This window comes from Vitis vinifera, chromosome 7 (genome assembly GCF_030704535.1).
Source record: "Vitis vinifera cultivar Pinot Noir 40024 chromosome 7, ASM3070453v1".
In the NCBI taxonomy this organism is placed as follows: domain Eukaryota; kingdom Viridiplantae; phylum Streptophyta; class Magnoliopsida; order Vitales; family Vitaceae; genus Vitis; species Vitis vinifera.
Window position 1 is genome coordinate 23,276,276 of NC_081811.1, and position 17,450 is coordinate 23,293,725.

Here is a 17,450-nt window from a genome sequence, read left to right on the forward strand (position 1 = left end):
TTTTGATAGATACTGAAAGATTGTTATATATATATTTTGCCTATGATGTACCAAACACTTTCCAATCCAATTTCTTAAGAAAGTCTCACTCAAAAAACAAAGAAAAAGAAGAGAATGAAAGCGTTACGGCAAATCCACAGGCTCGGGGCGGATCATATCAATCGTCACACCAATTTGGTGAGCACGCTAAAAGAGGTATATCTCCCACGTGGCAGTCCGTTTCAGATTTTTGTTTCTTTATACGCACAAGGCATAATTCCGCTCAATCGATAATATATAAATTAAAAAAAAAAATATAATCGTTGTAATAAAAAAGGTAAATTCAAAGAAGGACCTCCCCACCCGTTTCTGATCTCGTCTTTGAGTCTCGACTTCCTCCGCATTTTTATTCCTCTTTTCTTCTGCTTTTCCATTCGGTCCGACTCTTCTCGGGGTTCAGTTCTAGGGTTTCGCTCCCTCCGATTCTGAATCGCGATCAGCTCCGCTGACCAATCGCTTGCTGCGGATGTTCGGATTTCTGCTTCTTTTCGAAGTTTGAATGTGCGTCTGATTATTTTTCCTTAATCCAGATATTTCATTGCCCGTCTATTCTTTGGATTAGGTAGGGAACGCAGCTTCTTTTTCTTAAATTGAATGTGTGAATTTTTCTGAAGCGCTGGGAGTTGTGGTTTTTTGTGCTATCGTACTAGATTTAGCGGAAATTTGAAGTGAATTTTTTAATATTAGTGTGAACATATTTATTAGGTTAGATAGTGTTATTTATGAGTGACTTAATATTCTATCTACCAGGAAAAATGCTGCTCAATTGTTTTTGTGGGCGTGTGTGTGTTTTTTCATTTCCAATAGATTTGGGAAATTATCGGTTCAATATTATTTTTGTGCATCGATTAAATATTCTGTTCGTAAAGATGCCATCGCGCCTACGAACATACTGTATTCTTATTGAATTATCATAGTACAAGTAAGCAGTATTCGATATTGACAGCACTCGGGAACTGTTATTGATTCAGTTTCTTTTGCCCATCTCTCTATAAATCAGTGTGGTGATTGAGTGCTGGCCTTTTTTACTTTTTGTTCGTTTCTTTTTTATGTCCTCTGTTGGGCATAATGTCATCTGCAGATTATGGAAAAAGTCGGTCGTTTTTTTTAAATTTAAAATTTATTGGTTTATAGTATATGGAACATCAACTTTAAGGGTCCCTCAGTTTATTAACTTTGGTTATTATCATCATGATCAACTTGCTCTGTAGCATCTTTCCATGGTGTGTTGGTCATGCATATTTACCTTGCAGGGAGGACCTCTCATACTTCTCTTGTACCATTTTCATAATTAATATACCTTTTGTTTCTGATAAAACAAATGCATTTTCACTTCAGCAGATTGTTTTCTTGCCCTTTTTCCAATTAAAAAAAGTTGATCTAAGCTTGTAATTTAGTAAAATCTAGACTTGCATGATCTCCTTGTTTCAAATATAGCCCTGGATTTCTACTTTTAACCCAACTCTCGCTTCAATTATTCGTTTGTTCATGATAGGCTTAGTTCCAAGCATTGTTAATATATATCCATTTTTGCCTATTAAGAAAAACGTTATTCTGGAATGTGCATCAAAGTTGATACAATTCTTTTAGCCTGGGTTTTTTAATTGGATTGGTGAAGATTTGTTTCACCTACAGGCTACAACAATTCTACTTCATTGCCAATGCCTACCACTTTGTCTTCTGATGGATACCCTTAGTTATAACTTATAAGTTTGTTTGATGTAGATAGAGAAGAAAAGGAACACAGGAAAGAATATGAAAGAGCTTAGGGTTAGTTCCACTGTGCCTTCCTACAAATCATGAACCATAAGCACATAATTACAGAATTGCCAACTTAACAATATTGCAATTATAACCTTTCTATTCAACAGTCCCCTTTTAGCTTAAGCCTATACGTGGATGACACTCCTGCATATCTCGCTTAATGCACACTGGAGAATGTAAATCTTTTTTTTTTTTTTTTTGATAAGTAAAAGCAATTGTATTAAGAAAACCTGATGTACACCTGGAAGTATACACGATGCATACAAGGCAACAAGCCACAAAGAAAAGGAAGAGCAAAAAATCATCCCATTACTTACGTCCCAACCAATCAATGAAATCGAAAATGGATCATGATGTACAGCCTACATGCACCCTAACCCAATAAAAAAACATATACAAAAAAGACTGTAAAATAGCTTGATCCGCTAATTTTATATTTTCAAAGACTCTTTTATTTCTCTCCTTCCATAAGGTCCAAAATAAACATAAGAGGGGCTGCATTCCACACCTTTTTTCTTTTCTTTCCAACAAAGGAGCCATTCCAACTAAGAATGGTTTCCTTGATAGAATTGGGCATAACCCACTGAACACCAAAAATAGCACAAAAAGATGCACAAAAATGTTCAGAATTCAATTAGTTGTCTATAATATGCCTGTTCATCTCAATGTGCTTTGCTGGTGTTGAACTGAAAAATATATAAATCACAACTTTGGTGTCACAATGCAATCTGATTTGCTTGTTAGTATTAAACCTTTCTCTTAGAAATATCTCCAAGTAAAGTGGTTCACATACCTCATGGGTGTGTGCTCCATATTCTGCTGCTGCATGTGATTCCAATGACAGATTGTTTCTTAGCATGCTGACCTACACAGATGACCTCCTCTGGAAGTGTAATATCAAATGTAGGATGCCTGCTCAAAATACTTTTGCCCTTGTTGTATCAATACAAGTTGTTTTCTCTTGTGGCTATGCATTCCAAATAAGTGACCTTCAGTTGCCCATGTTAAGTATATAAAAAATCTGGAGGTTGCCTGTAGATCAACCTTCATAGAGGCATGCAGAAATTGACTAATCGTACTAACTACAAATGCTATACTTTGGCCCTTGTTTGCGAGGAATTAGTTTTCTTGAATATCTCTGAAAGCTTTCTACATCCACTGGTGTGCTCTCACTGGATTTACTGCTAGTTTTCCAATGAGGCTATTCACTTTGATTGGTGATTTCCTGTTGCAATGTTCAATATATATATTGTAGTTTGGCAATGTAATCCTTATTTGACCTATGCTTGTTTGAGGTTATGATAGCACTGTGCAAAGCTGGCTTTATTTTGTTGGAGTTGCATGTTTTTTTTCATGTTTTCCTTCTTGTTTGACACAAAAGTCATTGAACTTCCACAGAATCCTCAATTTTATCACATGTTGGTATGAGAAAATGGTACTTGCCTTCCACAATTTATATATTGTCCAATGGTTTTCATTTCTTGTCTCAGTTTAACACACAATTCAATTATGATGACACAGGTGTGTTATGCCTGATTGCTGTCAAGAGAACGCAATTTTCTGTTTCACAGTCTCAATATAGAATCTTCAATTCTCCAGAATAATGTACTCATACCAACTTTTGCATGTGATGGAACATGGTTAGCCTCAGTGGTGTCTGGAAGGTATCACCTAATCCCATTTTTTTTTGTTGTACCATACAAGGTGTCTTAACATGTTTTGGAAATATCTTCTTGTTGCTATGTTTGGCTACCACCTCAATGAAGCTATATGCTAGTAACGTCTGGTTTGGATTATTAAATCCTTGAAACAATGCTGATTTTTTGTGTTCTCTTGGTTGGATTAGTGTGGAAGTAGAAATTTAAAAATTATTTTGTTTGAATGTTGAGTTCTTTCACAAATATCAACAGCTAGCAGTCCACAGCATTGACCAGCTTATCCTCCCTCTGCACTCCCCTTGGAATTGGTTACGTGCCCCAAGTTTTCAAGCTCAAGATGTAGGAATTAATGGAAATTATTTGTATGATGTTGTTCTTTCTATTTGGTCAGAGTCTAAGTTGTTTATAGTTGACTGCCCTCTAACTATAGTTAATTTTAAAGATTGGTTGGACTCTAATTAAGGTTGTTTTCTGGGCCATCTAGGTTCTTTTTGGCCTTTTTGGAGGTGGGTGTATAGGTATTGTATACCCTAAGTTGCTTTTTTGGCGTCTCTTTTTATATGAAATTTATCTTTACCTATAAAAAAAAAAGAAAAAAATTATTTGTATGATGTTGTTTGTCTAAATTTCTTAGAACCAGGTTTTATTTTTCACTTTAGAAACCAGTTTTTGACAATGTGTAACTTCATTAGTATGTACTTTTTCAAGCTTGTAATGAGACGTTTGGTATAATTGGATGATAATCCTGGAAAGCCATGTGATTTCATCCAGTATGATTCTCAATGATTCGTCAATCATCATGGATGACTTATTTTCTCTGTTTCTTTTGAGTTTCAATTTACCTTTTTTTTTTGTAGGTATATTTTTTTGTCTTTTTCACCAGGAACCTCCCACAAACCCACTCCAACCCTTTACCACTTGAGCTAGGCCTCAAGGGCCCGAGTTTCAATTGACTTGCTGATTGTCTAAGTATTGTGTAAGATGAGATTCTGGAACCAAAGGATATAGTCAAGAAGGTGACAATGGTTTGTGTTCTCCATATTGTCAGAGTTGACTAGGACAAAACATAAGAGTCTAAAAAGTAACAAATATGAAAAAACTCTCCTGGTTGTTGAACCCCTTCTGCTTCCTTTGTTATAGGATGGCTCCAGTACAAATTGGCTATCCTTTCAGAATTTCCATCATTAGTAGTTCTTACAGTTTCAATTCTCTGTACACTTACTATTTACTAATTTCACCTTCTCAAACAAGTATCCTTGCTGGTGTACGTATCCTAAGATTGGACATTCAAGCCTTCCATATTATTTAACTAGTGTAGTAGCACTTATGGTGAACTTTCGGACCTTATTCCAAGCACCTGTATTCCTTACTAACCCAATGTTTCTGATTTGTTGATAATCTTTTAGAATTAGTTTTCATGCACTATTTAGGCACATTGTGTCATATCATCTGATGACAAATTATACTTATCAAAAAAATCATCTGATGACAAATTGTGTTGCCCATTCTTAGACATACCTGGTGTCTTTAGTACCTAGATAGATGCTGATGCTTAAAAGCATCCATTTTCTTCTAAATCATTTAATGATAATGCAATCTTAAGATTAATTAAGCTAAGGTAGAACTACCCAGCATATAGATGTTTGGAAAAAGATTAAGTTGGATATCTTTTGACAGCCAATCCCTTTACATTAAAAATATGTTGATGTATCTCTTCTTTCCAGGTGGAATGGCTATGAATCATCATATTCTTGTTCTACAATCCACCTTGGAGGGTTAAGTCGTCTTTTAACTGTCTGAATTTTAATTACACTTTGTACTGGATTTGTTACTGATGAAATGAAATATATTTCTAAAAATATTTTATTTGTCCTTCTCGTAAATGAAAGAAACTCTCTCATAGTTTTCCTGACTCATGACTTTGATTTATTATTTGGATTTCTATAAGTGGCACTAACTACTTTTATGAACATTGACATCTAGTCTTTTTCAGAATTGTCTTACTTCCTGCCTTTTTAGCAGTGGAAAAAACATGGAGAACTGTGACTACATAATTTTAAGTTGTTGTCCTTCAGATTCTTTTGCTCCTGAAATAGAAGAAAAAGGAGACCCCCCAGTTGCTGATATTTGCCGGTGGGGGAAGTTCATCTTCAGCCATGTCTTCGCTTCAATTATTGCAGTTAACTGAGCATGGCCGGAGTCTTCTGGCTTCAAGGAGGTATGAACCATTGTATTATTTGTGCTTTTGTTAATATTCAATTTGAACTTCCAGTAATGACACTCATAATTTATTAATTAGTCAGTTCGGTTAATTCTTAATAGAATCATTATATATGTGCTGTTTTCTCTCTAATCATGCCTTGTTTAACTTTGAGTATTGATTGATTCATTTAAGATGTCGGGTGTTGCAACTGATTAAATGGAGTTAGATTCTTCTCTACCCGACTAATTTTTTGTCTAATCAGTTAATTTTTTCCTGGTGCTTAGAGTTAACTAGTTATTATTTGTTGACTTAAGAAGTTGCTCAGATGGCATCTAGGTGGCTGCCACTAGCTGGCCCCTTGGTGCATGCATTAGGTCTAGTCAGTTACTTTGTATTAATTGTTTAATTAAAACAAAATTTTCTACTTTCTGTTATTTTACTATATCATGCATCTCATTACTTGTTATTGTACATGAATTGGCACAGATGTTGACTCATGCTGCTAATTTATTGAGGGGATATTGATTTACTCTGGTTGATAGTCTCTAAATATTGCATGTTTGCTGTTTTTACCCCTCTTTGATGTTCTTCTAGTGCCATGTAGTTGCTTCCTTCCCTCTTGCAAACTTATATGAGCAACTTATTTTAGTGACATACCTTTTGCATCCTCGCTTTGAATGGTCAACTCATATTTTCTTGTAACTGTCTTACAGGAAAACTTTACTGGTTGCTGCTGGTGTCCTAGTTGCTGGTGGGACAGCTGCATACATGCAATCACGATTTAGCTGTAGAAGGCCCAATTCTTTTGGTCATTACAATGGGATCAGCAACGAGGGTGAGACACCAGACAAGGAGGTTGGAAATAATGATATTGTGAAGAAAAATAAACAGAAGAAAGGTGGATTAAGGTCCCTTCAAGTTCTTGCTGCTATACTCCTATCTCAAATAGGCCGATTGGGTCTTCGTGATCTTCTAGCATTGGTGGCTATAGTGGTAAGCTTCTCTTTTATGATGTCTGAATTTTACCAACTCAAACTAAGATCCTGCAAATAACACAAGCATTATTACTATGGTTTTACAAAGAACTGTCCTACGCTTTCTTGTTTAAATCACTAAATTAATGAGAATGAAGCCATGGTTTGGCCTTTTATTTCAGTATAATTTTCCATTGGTTTCATAATACAATTTCAGAATGCACAAAAATGCTGGAACAAAAAGAGATACTTTTATTGATGGTTAGCAACTCTGGAGATGCTTTGGACCTTTAAGCAGGACATGGCTTTTGGAGCTTTGAGAGCTTAGATCAAAAGACTCCAGCTTCAAGTTTTTGTTTCTGTTATATTCTCCTTTTTTACCTTTAAAAAAGGATTTATGTTTCTGTTGCCAAGGGACTCTTTAGGGAAGGGGAGCTTGTATTTTCTTGATTTTTTTGATAGGCCGTTACTGGCCTGATGGCTTGTTTGGTTGTACTATTATGGCCGTTTTAGGCAAATGTTGTCTTTTATCTTCTTCTTCTTCTTATTATTTTCTTAATATATATATATATATAGGCTTTTCTTTGTATATGTCCCATGCTCTAGCATTTTCCCTTCTTTTGGTCCCTGCACAACACTGTGAAGGGGGATAATAATCTCCTCTAAAGTCTCTCAAGGCTGTACCTAAACTCTTTGCTAGATTGTCAGCTTCCTGATTCACCTATCTAGGCATATTCATAGAAAGGTCCATGTTCATTCTCATCCTATGCTCAAATTGTCAGTGACCTCTACTCTACATGAAGGCCAAGAAGAAAACAATGTAATTGTCCCTTTCCACCATGAGGTTCCTACTAAAGCTTGTAATCATTTCAAAGGCCAACCTGATTCTTGCTAGCTTTAAGAAAGCACAAATCAACTCTACCTCTATCGTCTCAAAATACTCATGATACCCATTTGTTCCAAATTTCACAACTAGCATCATAAAATTTTTTTGCTCAAGGCAATCATTGGGCAAAAGGATCTACTGAAAAGTATTTTTCTCTTTCTTTAGATTAGTTAAACAAAACTGTCCTGCTATTTGTGGAGATAAAAACTTTGTAGGAATTCCAACTTTAATACAATCTACATTTACCTATCAAAAAAAAAAAAAAAAACTTTGCAGGAATTCCAACTCGCCTTTTGTAACAAACTCCCATAGATATGTTGACTATTGTTTTTATTTTTTTATTTTTTATTTATTTTGGTTTATAATAATAATGATTTGATCAATCAAGGTTATTTTTTGTTTTATTTATTTATGCTATATTCTTATTTTCTCTCTATATATTTTGCTTGAATTTGGAAGAGGTAGATAAGTGAAGGTTGGGGCAATAAGAATTTCTATGAGTTTTTCTGTGTCATGAAACTATGGAACTTTGTAACTTTGAACCATGGGTTGAAGCAATTATTGTAGTCTGTTTGCTAATCTCTGCCTTTATATATTTTTTTCAGGTGTTCCGAACTGCTTTGAGTAATAGATTAGCAAAAGTGCAAGGATTCCTATTCCGAGCTGCTTTCCTTCGACGTGTGCCAACTTTTTTCCGGCTGATTTTTGAAAATATTATATTGTGTTTCCTTCAGTCAACCTTGCATTCCACTTCAAAGTACATTACAGGGACCTTAAGTCTGCGGTTCAGAAAAATATTGACAAAGCTTATCCATGCACATTATTTTGAGGTAGTTATGGTCATTATTTCCAAACGCAGGAATATATTATTTACCTTTTTATGGTTCTTATTGCCGTCTTATTTTTATTCCATGTTGACTGTGGCATATCAAGCATCTTTTTTCCCATTGTGTCAGTTTTTTGTAGTTGTAATTGTTTAATTATAATTTTTGTTTTACTTCCTACTTCTCTAGTATGGTTAACAAGAATTTTGGTGTTGGAAGGACAGAAAATATCTCATTCATTTGCAAGAAAAATTACCTTTTATCTTGAAATGTTATAAAGTATGATTTTCTGTATAAAATCACCAAGAATCAGATTCCTTCAGAATTGGACTTCAACAACTACTGTTTCTCTTCCATAATACCAGTTGTGTTACAGTACTTTACTCACTGCCATTAGTTACACAATTAAGATTTGGTCTCTGGAAGAATTTGGTAATGGAATAAAAGATGAGGGTAATTATGGCTTGCACATTGGAGAAAGAAAAAATAAGAGTAGCAATGAACTCCTATCCAGCACTGATTAGGTATATGATAAGTATAGGCAGCTTAGGTTACTTCCCTTGGGAGATTTGTCTAGTGTGCATTAGGGTTTGATTTGAGGGATTTGTCTTAGCGATTGAAAGCAACATTTTGAAGTGGTTTTCCTAGATCTTTCATGTGTTGGGGGTTGGAAAAGGGCAAGGTTCATTCCGTTGCCCAAAATAGCCTCCCATGTTAAAGATTTTTGCTGGAACGAAATTCTCAAAATGGTCAATTGCATGATAACTGTAGCAGAGAAGAGAGTGAGTAAAATGAAAAATCACTTATTTGTTATTTGATGCTCCTCAACCTTTTCCATTTAATTTCTTTGTGGGGATTGGTCACCTCTCTAGATACCTCTATATTTATAGTTATATGATGTATAGATCTTTTGATCTTGGTGGCATGCAGGGTAGGATTCTTTTAGACAGTAGAAACTGTAGTTCTTCATGCAATCATAGGATAAGTGTTTGAATTTATTGGTTTTCTCTTTCAGATGAGCATCTTAAATTGAATAGTGGATGTGCTTTTGTGAAACTTGGTATTGTTTGCCTCTATAGTAAGACAGAGGCACATTGTGGTTTTCCTTATTTCATATATATTAAGTGGCCTGGGTTTTGTGAGGTATAGTTGCTTGCCATGCTTTTCTGTCCCTAGGCAGGTAAGAACTGGGGTCTATTAAGAAAGTGGGTTACTGCACCCTGATCATGGGCTAGGATTAGCATAGCACTAGTGAAGGAAGTTTTAGCCCCTGAAAAGTGAAGGGGGGCTATTTATTTCTTTCAGTGTGACTAGGACTGGTGTAGTAGTGAAACAATGATGAAGACAGAATAGAGGTAGTTTTCTAAGAACAGGATTTGTGAAAAATTAGTTAAATTATGACTCTGCTTTAAACTTGTTAGTCCTTTATTGAAGCAAGAATCCTTTCAGAACTTGGAAGTCTGGCACATATGCATGCAGTCTGTTACTATTACACTTGTGTCAAATGTTTGGTGGACTGAAATCCATCCCACTAACTGGGTGTGGAATGGGCAGAAATGGGGTTGTTCAGGTTCAGTCCTAAAAGGGATTCAGCTTGTGGGATTTATTGGGGAAATAATGAGTTAGAACTTAGAAGGCCAAGGAGATAACTCCTTTTACTTGGTAGAGTTTTGTTCATACCTGTATAGCCTAAGAAATAATGAGTTAGAAGCATAGTTGTTAAAAACTTATGATACATGATACAATACAATGATATGATACATTTTTTATGGAAATCAATACGTATCACAATCCGTATCTTATTTTAAAACGTATCTTATGATACATATACAATATATGATACAATACATGATATTACGATACAACGATATATACATCCTTAACTATTTTCTATATATATATTTAAAAATAAATTAATTTTTTTAAAGAATTTATTATATTAACTATTTAAAATATACTTAAAGATTAAAAATTGATTATAAAAAGGAGAAATAGGTAAAATAATCTTATATGAGAAACTACATTCTTCTTGTTAAATGCTATATTAGAAGTCAAGTAAGTTTATTTTTACAATGACTATTAGAGAATTTTCATTTGAACGGTTTAAATGTTGACAATGAAAATACCTATAAAAAAAAACGTTGACAATGAAAATGATGGTGATTAGTGAATAAAATTTTTGCTCAATATATTAGCTTTTTTAATGTCTTTTTTGGTGGAAAAGAAATGATAACAAACCTGAAAAGCTGAAACCTTGAAAATGACACATAAGTGCATATGCCTAGTTCGAATTTGGAACTAAAAATCATAGTTAAAAATTGAAGAATCTACTTTTGTGGATTATGTGATGAATCTATATATTAAAAAGTCATATTTTGTTAATTTGAACTTGTCAAAAGTTTAACATTCAATGTTTTCATATGATATAATATAATTTACTTAGTAGAGTTTTTGTTTACACTTGTATAGCCTAAGAAATAAATTGTTCAGCGAAGAAAGGAGTTTTACTTTAAAGTTAAGAGTACTCCTTTGGGACTTACATATCAACAACACTCTTTCCTTTTCCTTGTTCAAAAGAAATATGTGGTGGCCTGAAACGATGATCTTTGAGTTTTGGGTACTTTTTGGGACTTAAATGTTGGTCAATACCCTTTTCTTTTCCTGGTTTCAGAGGTGTGGCAGCTTGGAAAAATGAAACATGTTCAAGTTTGAATCCTTTTTGGGACTTCTATGTCAATCAATACTCTTGCCTTTTCCTGGTTTAAGAGATTGTGCCGATATGTGGGAGCAACATGCAACAATGAAATATTCTTTCATTTGGTTATATGCTTTAAAACTAGCCAGTTAAAAATATTATTGATATGCTTTAGGATCTCTCTCTGCTCTTCTTGCTAGAAAACTGGCTTCTGAATTTGCACTTCTAGTTCAAGTCAATTGCTTTCCAGTACCTTTAGAAGCTGCCTACTCTTTTGATGTGCTTAATTACATTTGAGCTACCTGCTGCACCAATGACTTCCCTTAGACCTAGCAAAATAGCTCATAGTATATCCATAACTAATTTTAAGAATTTTTTTTTTTAATCAGAAACAAACATATGTAATAATTAAGAATAAATAAAACATGAGAAGGATGAGAAATCCTCCTCATGAAATACAAACCTGATAAAAAAGAGCTAAGAAAACCTCCTCTATACAGGGGCTATACAAAACGTACAAAAGCCTATACAGGTGTGACAACTCCTGAAATAATTTTAAGAAAATGAAGATTATGCTTCCTTGATGGTCCCTAAAACTTCCTCAGCACTATTGACTTAGGTTCCTAAAGGAACATCCATGAAGTTTTATCTTATTAGATGCTTAGAAATGATATACTTACAAAAAGACGGTAATATGGTATGGACTCTATGGTGCTAGCTTCATCCCTCCAATTTCATATAATGTAAATAAGTAAAATCTCGGATCTCAGCAGATATCAAATTGGTATTGCTCGATAATTTTTTTTTTGGGATTAGTTTTGATTTGCTTGGTGCCATCCAATGAGTATTAAAATAAATCTTCTGCTGATATTTTACCAAAAGGAGAACTGTTAATATGGAAGGGGAAAGAGGATTCCTCAAATTGAAAAAACTAAAATGCAGGAGTGTCTATGAAAACAAAGAAAAAAAAGTCTCAAGAAGACTAAAGAAGCATTCATTCCCAATAAAGTCTTGTGACAGAGGACCTTCATGCTAGATATCCACTTTTGAGCTGGTCATACAAGAAAATATAGACAATTTACTTGACCAGGAATCCACAAAGCTGATAAGCCATAATTTTTCTTAGTTGCCTTTGAGTTATTTTGTTAGAATTGAAAAGAAAAAACAAAGAATGTTGTACATAAGCAGGACATGTATTCTTGCTGAATTTTTACAATTTGGTTAAACCTAAGATGTACTTGTTGTCCATCTTATTACAGGGAAGAGGGAGGAGCAGTGGGATTTAATCTCTCTTACTGTGAGCTTCTTCTTTCTTAGTTTGGTTGAGGGTTTTGGATTGCAGAATTTATCAGGGGTGTTTTTTGTTCTTTCCAGGTCTTTAGGCTATAGTGGTTTGGTTGTTGTTAGGGTGGTTGGTATTTGCTCTTCACTTCTCTCTTGCTTTCCTTTTTGGCCATAATTGTATTCTTCGTGTGTACTTTGTTTGCACCATTTTGCAAGCACTCTTAATTTACTCTCTCTATTTAATTGTATATATAAAAAAAAGGATTGTTTCATTTGTTATCGTTGAGAAGGCTCTACCATGTTATTGTGGCACAGAAAAGAGCACTCTTTAATTACTTCATAGGCATTAAATGAATGCGTATTACTGTATTTCAGTCTTTAGTTGTACTTTGTTGTTCATTAATTCTCTATTCAACCTTTCAGAATATGGCATACTATAAAATATCGCATGTTGATGGTCGCATAACGAATCCTGAACAACGAATTGCGAGTGACATACCAAGGTTCTGTTCAGAATTGAGTGATCTTGTACAGGATGACTTAATAGCAGTTACTGATGGTCTGCTGTATACTTGGCGCTTGTGCTCTTATGCAAGTCCAAAATATGTTTTCTGGATTTTGGTATTTCTCTATCTATTCTCTGTCCTAATTTACCAACTTTTTCTTTGGGGATAAATGTTTTTGAATGTCTATCTTGCTTAGGTCAGTACATTTGTTTAGTGATATAGGGTTTTTGAGCTTTTCATAGTGATAATGGCCATTTTTTTGGTTTATTGCCTCAACATCCAATGTTACTTCCCAGGCCTATGTGACGGGAGCAGGGGCCATGATTAGGAACTTTTCTCCTGCATTTGGGAAACTGATGTCCAAAGAACAACAATTGGAAGGTGAATATCGACAACTTCATTCACGGTTAAGGACCCATGCAGAAAGTATAGCATTTTATGGTGGAGGAAATAGAGAAGAATCTCATATTCAGCAGAAGTTTAAGACTCTTATTAGGCACATGAGTGCTGTTCTTCATGACCATTGGTGGTTTGGCATGATCCAAGATTTCTTATTGAAGTACCTTGGCGCTACTGTTGCTGTTATCCTGATTATTGAGCCCTTCTTTTCTGGAAATCTGAGACCTGACTCTTCAACTCTAGGACGGGCAGAGATGTTAAGTAATCTAAGATATCATACTAGTGTTATAATATCACTATTTCAGTCCCTGGGAACTCTTTCCATAAGTTCAAGACGCCTTAATCGTCTCAGGTATTGCTTGATTCACCATATGATTTGGCATTTTATGAAAGATTAAAACATGGCATTTTCTTTTACCCAACATTTAGAAACAATAGCAAGAACCTAACAGTTGCATCTATAATGACTAAAATCATGCATACTAATATGTTTGGAAAAGAGGTATTCCCATATTTTAGCAGTATCTTTCAAAATTTTTGCCTTTATTGTTGTATTACGTTCGCTTAACATCTTCAGGCATACATCTTCATGATGAAAATCAAAGGGGTTAAGCTGGTAAATAGATTAAGCAGTTACAAGGATTCAATTGATCCACAAGAAAATTTTCAAGAGGGATATAAAAAGGAGACTCAGATAAAGATAAAACTCAAGATAGATACTTTTCATAAAAAGATAAAACTCAAGATGGATACGCACATGTACTCACTCTTTTATTATAGAAGATGAAATACTGCACTACAGGTTTAATTCTAAATCACTAAAAGTGTTTTCCAGTAGCACACCTGTTTTATTCGCAATTTCTTCAATGATAAATACTCAATCCTTCCCCTTCTCTATTATGTGCTTTTTTGCTCATGTAGCCAGATGATTTTTTCAGTGTATTGGTATTTTTTCATTTTGTTTTTTTTGCAATCATATTGGCATGTTCATGGGAGCTTGTATGTTGGCATGTTTGTTCCTAGGAGATTTACATCTTCTGCCAAGCAAGAAATTACTTGCCACATTTTTTTTTCTTTTTAAAATCTTAGTAACTGCTTTTTAGAACTCCTGTCCCTCTGATTCCCACTTCCCACCAATAGTAAACTTAATACTTTAAAACCCAGTTATTTATTCTGCATCTAAAAGAATTGGCAAAGGGGCTGCCATTATTTCTCTTTATGATGATTACAAACCTTTCTTTATTTGTTTTAGGCTCTGAGGTCAGGGTGATTTTGTACTCTAATGATTAGATCTTGATTTGCATCACGAAACTATGTCCATTTTCAGCAAACTTGAGATTTATGCTTCATACTCCTTAGAGTATTCTTGTTTTTCTTTTTTGTGGAAACTTTTCTATGTTCAATTCTTTGCTTGTCTTATAGCTTCATAAAGATCTTGTTTGGGAACTTTCGACTCCTAAACCACAACACTAATTATAGGCTGGTTTGGGAATGTTTTTAAAGCAGTTCTCAAAAACCAGTTTTCGAATAAAGTTCTTAAAAAACAATTTTGAATTTTTTTTAGGAACAAATTATATTTGAGAACTCAATATGAAAAACAATTTTTTCTGCTTTTTCTCCATGAATGTAACACACTAATGTACAATGCAAAAGTTTCAAAGTATTCTTCATTTTTTTAATTGTTGCTTGTAATACTTTAGAAAAAACAACTGAAAACATTTGAAGCTTATTTGGGAACTGTTTTCTAGACTTAAAAACACATTTGGTATTTTTTTGGACAGACAACAGTTTTTTGAGAATTAGGTGTTTTTTAATAATATATTTTAATTGTTTTCAGTTGTTTTCAAGTATTTTTTTTGGGGGATTGTTTTAAAAAATAATTGTACAAATATGGAAAATGATTGAAAATAAAGTATTGCCAATAAAAGTTATTTTTAAGAATATTTGGAAACATAGGAAATAGGTTGAAAACATTCCAAGTTCCGAAACAGAGTAACACTTTACTAAAAACAATTGAAAACACTTAGAGGCTATTTAGGGACTGTTTTCTAGACTTAAATGCACATTTGGTAATTTTTTGATGGAAAACAAATTTTTGAGCATTTATTTGAAAATTAAGTATTTTTTGAGTACATATTTTAATTGTTTAAAGTTGTTTGCACTTGTTTTTTGGGGGTTTTGTTTTTAAAAAAATATTTGTTCAAATATGGAAAATGATTGAAAATAAAGTATTATCAATAAAAGTTATTTTTGAAAAATATTTGGAAACATAGAAAATAAAACATTCCAAGTTCCAAAACAGATTTTTGTTCTAAAAAAGATCAAAAAACTGTTTTTAAAAATGATTCTTGAAAGCTGTTTTTTAGTACTGCTTTCGAAAACATTCCTAAACAAGTCCTTAAAATTTGTTATGAAAAATAATATGTTTTTAGAACAAATTCTCAAAAAAAATGTTTTTTGTTAGAAGTTTGCCAAATTTGTTTTTTGAGTTAGAAAACTGTGTTCAAGAATATTTTTCAAACATGGCTATATTTCTGTTGTGTTCCTGATGGGCTTGCCATCATATATCTCTGATATTTCTTTGCTACAGTATTTTGTTCTGCTATATTCCAAGTTAGTCATTTCCTGTTTGTTCTAGAGAAACTGTAATGGAAACAAGTATAATAGCTTTGATTATGGTTATCTTTATTTAACTTCAACCTTTACTTTTCAACTCGCAGTGGTTATGCTGACCGCATTCATGAGTTAATGGTCATATCAAGGGAACTAAGTACTGTTCATGATAAATCTTTGCAAAGAAATGGAAGTGGGAATTATGTCAGTGAAGCTAATTATATAGAGTTTTCTAATGTCAAGGTAATTAAAATTATTGTAATATTCCCTTTCAGTTTGCTTCTTGTTTTTATTTTGGTTGTGTTTTCCCTTTTTCATACTTTTTTTTTGTGTGTTTCCTTGTTCTCATTGTAATAATGTGTTCCAGGTGGTTACCCCAACCAATAATGTATTGGTGGAGGATTTGACACTCAGGGTTGAGTCAGGATCTAACCTTTTGATTACAGGTACTTATTTAAATTAAACTTGTGTTGGCACCATTTCATGCTGCTTTCCTTCTTATTGTCATTTTTACCATTCTTCTACTTCTTTTTTTTTCCTTTCTAACTTTTGTTTCTGTTGAAATAAAAAGGAGATTAGAAAGAAAAAAAAAAAGAGAGCAGAAACCAGTCCTTAATGAAATCAGAGTATCCATTCGTTATTTTACTAGTGTTAGGTTATTGGTGAGTGAAGCAGATGGCTCTTGTTGGTTGTGACAAGAGTTTAGTTGCTGGTATTGTGTACTACCTTATGCATAGCACTTATTCTTTGTAGCTTGCTGGCTGAATTATGTTTAACCTTTTAAACTTTTGAGAGAGTGCAGATTGAAACTCCTCTGGGTGACAAAGAAAGAAAATCGAGGGAATAGCAACTAATACATTGAGGAGTAATAAAAGTACTTATAAAGTGATAATTGATGCCAAAAGTTTATCATGGTACCACCACATGAGCATAACTACATGAATAAAATGAATATGTATATGCTACATAAAAATCTTTCTGATATCATGTGTGAAACAATTTGTGCTTCGTACTTGAAGATTAAATAGCTAGTTTGACTGTAAAAATTTCAAAATACTGCATGAGAGGTATTGTACAAAAAGAACAAGATACCATGCAGTGAAAGCAAAGGAAAAAGGAAAAGTGAAATAAAAAAGAAGAGAGAAGCACACATAATATTTGGATTTCTCAAAATTCAGATCTACATGCTTATGCTCTGAGGCAGGAAGAGAACATGATACAGCTATCGAAGTAAACCAACACCAATGGTCCAATGGTTCAAATCTTTGTGATATTCTGAACCATTCATGAACACCACAAAATATGATTGAAACATTTATAGTTCCCACATAAATAAGGAGTTGTGCAGCAGCTACAAAATGGGATAGAGTAGCTTGAGCTACCCGTCTAATATAGAACCTCTGAGTAATTAAGGCTAATGTATAACCAAATTAAAAATACCCAAGTTACACTTCAAGGTTGTACAAAATTTTATGTTATCCATGCCTTGATGTGGCTGGGGGGTCTCTGACCACCAGACAGGTTAGATTCAATCTACTGACCAGTTTCACTATGCTCCACATGACACACCAAGGATACATGTTTTTGTGGGGTTTGATTTATCTA

At 33.8% G+C, this 17,450-nt stretch overlaps 1 protein-coding gene across 4 annotated transcripts in view; it reads left to right on the forward strand.

Moving 5' to 3' along the window:
* The first annotated feature begins 306 nt into the window (after window positions 1–306).
* Window positions 307–17,450, forward strand: part of LOC132254093 (uncharacterized LOC116803646) — a 33,730-nt gene continuing 16,586 nt past the window's right edge. The window contains exons 1-9 of one of the 4 annotated variants that reach the window (XM_059738479.1): window positions 307–601; window positions 3,325–3,467; window positions 5,186–5,679; window positions 6,378–6,657; window positions 8,130–8,354; window positions 12,751–12,948; window positions 13,130–13,584; window positions 15,953–16,088; window positions 16,213–16,291. In XM_059738479.1, coding sequence (XP_059594462.1) covers window positions 5,618–5,679; window positions 6,378–6,657; window positions 8,130–8,354; window positions 12,751–12,948; window positions 13,130–13,584; window positions 15,953–16,088; window positions 16,213–16,291 — 1,435 coding nt within the window. In that variant the 5' untranslated portion in view covers window positions 307–601; window positions 3,325–3,467; window positions 5,186–5,617. Of the gene's footprint in view, window positions 602–3,179; window positions 3,239–3,324; window positions 3,468–5,185; window positions 5,680–6,377; window positions 6,658–8,129; window positions 8,355–12,750; window positions 12,949–13,129; window positions 13,585–15,952; window positions 16,089–16,212; window positions 16,292–17,450 lie in introns of those variants that run through there. The other 3 variants (XM_059738478.1, XM_059738480.1, XM_059738481.1) reach the window with 3 other exon arrangements.